Source organism: Lactuca virosa, chromosome 8 (assembly GCF_052849685.1).
Source record: "Lactuca virosa cultivar CGN04683 chromosome 8, Lactuca_virosa_CGN04683_v6, whole genome shotgun sequence".
Lineage (NCBI taxonomy): Eukaryota > Viridiplantae > Streptophyta > Magnoliopsida > Asterales > Asteraceae > Lactuca > Lactuca virosa.
In genome coordinates this window covers 4,529,443-4,535,986 of record NC_136433.1, presented here as the reverse complement: position 1 = coordinate 4,535,986, position 6,544 = coordinate 4,529,443, and the positions used below count along the sequence as shown (strand labels likewise).

Genomic DNA, 6,544 nt, shown 5'->3' with positions numbered 1-6,544 from the left:
TGAGACGATGTCTCTAGGTTTACCTGATGAAGGATAATTAGTGAGTGCAAAATGGTAATATGCTACTTTCCATGTTATGATGGAATTAATTCCATTAGAAATGTGAAGGAATGAACTTTCCTTCATTTGAAGGAAAAATATTTCATTTAGGATTCATTTTCCTTCCCTTAAAGCCGAACCAAACACAGGAATTCAAGGGAATTGGAATCATTTTCCTTTGAATTCCATTCGATTTACATTTTGTTTCGACAAAAAGTCGTTTTAAAAGATATTTTACATTAGCCAAACATCTTTTAGCAATTTTTTTACTTTTTTAAACAGTTAAAATGAAAAGTTGTTTTAAAAACAATCTCCAACATTCTAACCTGATGACTACAAACCCTAAATCAAATATTAACTTCACGCTTCCGTAGTTCTTTCTGCCGCTTCCCGCTTCTGATAAACGGTGACGCTGCCGACGAGCCGGCGACTGGCGAAGCTGCCGACGTAGAGCATTTTCACAGTCGATACGGCGACGCAGAGTTCCTCCACCATCGACCCGCGACGCTGCCATCGGTATTTCTGATTTCGTCCACCACTACCATCGGTGACAACGAGAATTGGATCGTCCAACACCGCTATCAACGATTCGGCATCCATTGGTATTTCTGATTTTGTACTGTTACCAATTTTGGTTTGTGCGTTTTTTTGTATTTCTATTTTTTGAGTTGTTGCTACTGTGTTAATTTGTTGTGCTACTGATTTCAGTATTTATGATTTCGTACTGTAAAGAAATATTAGGTAGATTTATCATCCAAGCATATTACACAGTTTTCAAGCTTGTCACGATTTGATTCCACTGGCTTGTTTATTTGAGAAATTATTGCTTCTCTTGTGAACTTGAATGCAAAGGAGGGTGCAGAGTATGTGAACCTTTTACTAAAAAGTTTTATATGATTCATAAACGATAGTTATTTTGTGAAATCTCTTAAAAAATAGGTAACGCGGTGATATAGAAGATCTCAATATAATATGGTGAGCGAATAACTTTTTGAATCTATATCTCTATTTCAAAAAAATTCAGACTCTCTAGAATTACTCTATGGACATGAGGACATGTCTACATTCTTCCCCTTTTTCAGTACATTTTGGACAAAAATAGTCCTATTAGTTTCAGTGATTTCTCGTGGACTTCCCTGTGTAGCAAGGACTTCTGTCCATGACTCTATGTGCTTCATATGCATTGCTGAATAATCTGCTGATATGCTTAAGTTATGTGCTGTTATGTCCATAGAGTAATTCTAGATTTGTAATCTGTCACATAATTCTGATTGTATGAGTTTATTTTCAGATTTTGTTCGCATAAATGGCTTTCTATTTTTCTGATTGTATGTTTGTATTATTTTCTGATTTTTATTATCTTCAGGTTTTGTTTGCATAAATGGTCACATAAATGTGTTTGCATAAATTTGTGACATAAATCAGATTTTTATTATTTTCTGATTGTACGAGTTGTTTAGAGCTTAAATATCACATATTCACACACACGCACAGTAGAATCTTATATAGGAAAATTATTAGCTTTTATCCTTGTATTTCAGTGTATTTACCATGATTTGCTTTTGGAATTTTATCATGCAGATGTGTTTGTTTCTTTAGTTGACGCATGATGTGTTTAATTTTGCAGTGACAGCTGTCTCAGCCAGAAATGGCTACTTTGATTTCTCAAAATGCGGTTTCTAAAGACAGAGGTGAGAAGATGAAAAGAAAGAATTCTGATCTTGACGAGCCTTTACCTTTAGATGTGTTGCAAGAAACAAAAATTTCAGAAAATTTGAGCACAGTGAAGCCTAAGAAGAAAAAGAGAGAGGAGAAAGAAGCTGAAACTGAGATGAAGAAACTTGAAAACGTATTGTTTGGGTCTTTGTATCCAGTTGAGTTTGGGAAGAACATTGAAGAAGAAGATGCTTTGTTCTTTACTGATCGTTCTGCCAACAGTGCATTGTCTGTATACGAAGAGGATGCAGCAATCGTTGCCCCACGGACGCCCGTTTGGGTAGACGAAGAGGAAGCAAAAACAAACATAAACATTTCAAAAGTCAACCGTTTAAGAAAGATCCGGAAAGAAGAAGATGAGAAAATAATATCCGGATCCGAGTATGTATCAAGATTGCGGGCCCATCACATGAAGCTCAACCCGAGCACAGACTGGGCCCGGCCCGATTCACATGTTTACAACTCCGATGACAGCGATGGAGATTTTGATGGTATTCTTCAAACCACCGAAGATCTTGTTGTTTCGGGCAGGGGCAGTTCAAAACTGCTGCCCGGGTTACTCGAGTATTCAAGATTAGTTGATGCAAACGCACAGGACCCATCAAGCGGCCCGATTAATTCGGTTCAGTTCCATAGAAACGGTCAGTTACTTCTAACCGGTGGACTCGACAAAAAGCTGCGGTTTTTTCAGATCGATGGAAAACGGAACACCAAAATTCAATCCATTTTTGTTGATGATTGTCCAATCAGAAAGGCGTCTTTCACGCCAGATGGCTCACAGGTTATTCTCTCCGGAAGGCGAAAGTTTTTTTACAGCTTTGACCTGGTCAAAGCGAAGATGGATAAAATCGGGCCGTTAGTGGGGCGTGAGGAGAAAAGCCTAGAAACTTTTGAAATCTCCCCGGATTCGAAAACAATCGCGTTTATTGGTAACGAAGGGTATATTCTATTGGTGTCATCCAAAAACAAAAGAACTGATAGGAACTCTTAAAATGAACGGAACTGCCCGGGCTTTATCTTTTGGGAATCACGGGCAGGAGTTGTTGAGCACGGGCGGTGACGGGCAGATCTACCATTTTGATCTGAGAAGCATGAGTTGTTTCCATAAAGGTGTTGATGAAGGGTGCTTAACGGGTACAGCTCTTGGAATGTCACCAAACGGGAACATATTTGCAGCGGGGTCCGATAGTGGGATTGTGAATGTTTACAATAAGGAGGAGTTTTTGGGGGGAAACAGAAAACCGATGAAAAGGATTGAGAATCTGACAACAAAAGTTGATTTTATCAAGTTTAATAGTGATGCGCAGATTTTGGCGATTTGTTCCGGTATGAAGAAGAACAGTATGAAGTTGGTGCATGTGCCTTCGTTTACTGTTTTTTCAAACTGGCCACCAGCAAATAAGGCGTTGCAGTATCCTCGGTGTTTGGATTTTAGTCCGGGTGGAGGGATGATGGCTTTGGGGAATGCTGCTGGTCATGTGTTGCTTTACAAGTTAAATCATTACCGACATGCATAAAGTAGCCATACACAAGCTAAATCTGTCTGGTTTTTACCTTACTGTAGCATTTTTGTTTTTACTTGATAATATTAAGTTACAGCGACATCTATATTCGCTGTGTTTATTTTTGGCTAAATACTGTTTTGGTTACAATTTGTATTATTTATTATTATTATTATTATTTTTTTTTTCTGATGTTAGCTTATGTTGCAATTTCACAAAGAATGTGGTAAATCAGATTTAGTCTGACCTACCTGATTAATCTATTTACTACCGTTTGTTCAACTGAATGAAAATATTACAATACTGGATATTTAAAAAAATATTGAAATCTTGATATTTTAATCATAAAAATATTTCTAGATATCGACCCCCTTTACTCGGTAGCCACGCATATGACTTGCTTACCGACATTCTTGCCGGAAAAGAGGCCAACAAAGGCAGCCGGTGAAGTTTCAAGGCCATGGTTCATATTCTCTATGTAAACAATCTTTCCCTGTTTGTAGTAACCCGTAATTTCCTCCAAAAACCTGGGGTATAAATGGATAAAATCGCTCTGAAGGAAACCTTTTATTGTTATACGCTTTGATATAATACTAAACATGTTGCGAAAACTCTGCGCATCGGTTCTATTGTTTTGAGAAACCATCCCACATATGGCCACACGCCCATGGGCCCTCATGTTTGCGAGTGCTGCATCAAGCATCCCTCCTCCCACGTTATCAAAGTATATATCGATTCCTTGAGGGAAGTACCTACCATCATAGTAAATTACCAAATTACCCCTTCTTAAGTAACATACATACATATATTTAAAAAAGACCTAACATCGATCTTTTAGGAAATATGAGGAAGTCGTTACCTCATCAAAGCTGACTCAAGGTCTGATTTGTCTTTGTAGTTGAAGGCTTCATCAAACCCGAGCTTATTCTTCAAAAGTTCCACCTAATTAATGTACGTTTTTTCGGTCACAATAGCATCTAAACACTACTATCATTTTTGTACTTTATTTTTCCTATAAAATTCTCAGACTGAATATATTCTATTTTTTTTTTCTCAAAATAATTTTACACTAGTGGGTAATGATGTCTGGCTGGATGAATTGTTGTACTCATAAGTTGTGTTTCTTTTCTAAACCGAATAAACCGTCTGAACAAGAGTAAACGACCATTTTACCCTTGTATTCCAAAAAACAAATTTCATTTTATTCTTCAATTTTTTGCTCACAATAGCATCTAAATACTATCATTTTTTTACTTTATTTTTTCCTATAAAACTCTGTGACCAAATATATCCTATTTTTTTCTCATTAAGTTGTATATGGGTAAAACAGTTTTAATGGGTAATGATGTTTGGCTGGATAAATTGTTGTTGAATATATATATTCATTGTATTTGTCAATTTTAACTTGAGAAGAGTTAGGAAGGGAAAAAGAACGGAAAATAGGTAAAGAGTTAATGTCTTGATACGTTAAGCCATGTTTTTTAGCTTAACCCATCAAGTCATTATGTCCAGGTTAAGTAAAAACAAAACAGTCATAAGAGAGAGGGATTCCATCATCTTATTTACTTAATGAGCTTAACCATTAAGCTCATTAAGTAAATAAGAAACAGGTAATATGTACTTTCTGGCTTGTTCCAGCGCTTCCAACCACATAGCATCCATGTAACTTAGCGAGCTGTCCAACAAGCTGTCCAACAGCTCCAGATGCTGCAGATACATAAACATAGTCTCCTTTTTTAGGAGCACAAACCTCGTAAAACCCAACATAAGCTGTAAATCCTGGCATGCCTGCATAATATTATATTTTTATATCAGGATTCTGTAACCACTAAATTAAATTCTACTACAATTTGGTCAAATTCCAGTTGTTAGATAAATTAAAGAGATTCTTGAAAATATGCTGTTAATTACCAAGAAGACCAACATGGTAAGAGAGAGGGATTCCATCATCTTGTTGAATTCTCCTCAGTTCATTAGTCTTCTTGATTAAAGTGTATTCTTCCCAATTTGTATATCCTGTTACCAAGTCCCCTCTTTTGAAATTTGGGTCATCAGAATCCAACACTTTTGACACTCCTAACCCCTCTATTGCCTACAACATATGTAATTATGTCATTTAATAGTTGATTTTGTTAACATAAACTCTTCCTACACTACACACAAGTTCCTCATTAAAGTCAGAAAAGCTAGGTAAATTATTTAATTTATGGTATTATACTGAAATTCCTTTTAGGGGCAAATGATTAACCCTTTTCTTTTAAGGGGGTAAAACTATTTAGTTTACAAATTGGTAAATTCATTATTTATAGATTCAATTTTATGTAAAAAATCAACGATTGATTTTCACCAAATCATTTGGAATCGATAAAGCATATTCCTCATAAATCATAATCATTCAAAAGTGAACGATTGATATTCACTATTTTGGAGGCGTTTTGGTGTACTCGTAATGACTAAAGAGACATAATTAAGATGCCTGATTGCAGAGGCCGGCGAAGGACTACCCGCGATGCAATAAAGTGTTGTACCATAATCAAACAAGAAGCAAGCATGAAAATGAAAGAAAGAAGAAGAAATCTTACAGATCCAGGAGAGAAGGGAGGAATATAGGAGCGATGGAAATCGCGCATACGGCCGCGCATGTAAGGATCGCATGAGAAGTAGAGGTTCTTAACTAAAACGGCATTCGATCCCTTCGGTGCTTCCAATTTGATCGGATTTCCAAGCTTCAATTCCATGTCGGTTTCTTTTACAGATTCATTCGTGTATCTTTTGAATATGATCTGCTTGTTTTCCATTGTTTTTCCAACTAAATCTATTTCCATGATCGCTCTGTGTGTTGCTCCAGTTGTCTATTCTCGTTGCTATTATTCAGTTCAGTTCAGTACGGTTTGGTTTGGTGACTGGTGAGGGTACCCTTATTTATGGCGGGAGATTGGACACCGTGTTAAACATCTCCACCCACAGAGGTTTGCCAAAAACCCGGCATTAACGTCTCGCCCGCATCTATCGCGTAATATCACTATATATTTAAAATCTTTATAAATATATGGTTTTTAAATACTTCTAGCACGTACTACAATAATATATTTAGAATCTTTATAAATATATTATAATAATAAATATATTATAATAAGTTTATATAAATATTGTTTGTTATAATATATTTAGAATCTTTATAAATATATTATAATAATAAATATATTATAATAAGTTTATATAAATATTGTTTGTTATAATTTATATGATAATATAAATATCTTTTAAAATTTTATAATCTCAATTGT

The 6,544-nt window shown here is 35.7% G+C and overlaps 1 protein-coding gene and 1 pseudogene across 2 annotated transcripts; one reads left to right on the top strand and one right to left on the bottom strand.

Moving 5' to 3' along the window:
* The first annotated feature begins 378 nt into the window (after positions 1-378).
* LOC145134822 (U3 small nucleolar RNA-associated protein 18 homolog) lies at positions 379-3,454 on the top strand (annotated as a pseudogene). The gene is made up of 2 exons (XR_013719375.1): positions 379-641; positions 1,667-3,454. The product of XR_013719375.1 is annotated as a U3 small nucleolar RNA-associated protein 18 homolog (transcript).
* A 13-nt stretch (positions 3,455-3,467) lies between these two features.
* On the bottom strand, positions 3,468-6,264 carry LOC145134824 (Zinc-binding dehydrogenase family protein). The gene is made up of 5 exons (XM_079069645.1): positions 5,840-6,264; positions 5,169-5,349; positions 4,879-5,045; positions 4,117-4,199; positions 3,468-4,009 (listed from the first exon to the last, which is right to left on the bottom strand). Exons 1-5 carry the CDS (start codon positions 6,080-6,082, stop codon positions 3,631-3,633), a joined length of 1,053 nt encoding a protein of 350 aa, XP_078925771.1. The 5' UTR covers positions 6,083-6,264; the 3' UTR covers positions 3,468-3,630.
* Positions 6,265-6,544: the final 280 nt, after the last annotated feature.

What these genes read in the sequence shown, in the direction of transcription:
- LOC145134824 (XM_079069645.1), bottom strand. Translation starts at nt 6,082, where the DNA reads ATGGAAATAGATTTAGTTGGAAAAACAATGGAAAACAAGCAGATCATA. An exon ending in CTCCCTTCTCTCCTGGATCT is followed by an intron (nt 5,350 to 5,839) that starts GTAAGATTTCTT and finishes CATATGTTGTAG; the next exon opens with GCAATAGAGGGGTTAGGAGT. An exon ending in TTACCATGTTGGTCTTCTTG is followed by an intron (nt 5,046 to 5,168) that starts GTAATTAACAGC and finishes AATATTATGCAG; the next exon opens with GCATGCCAGGATTTACAGCT.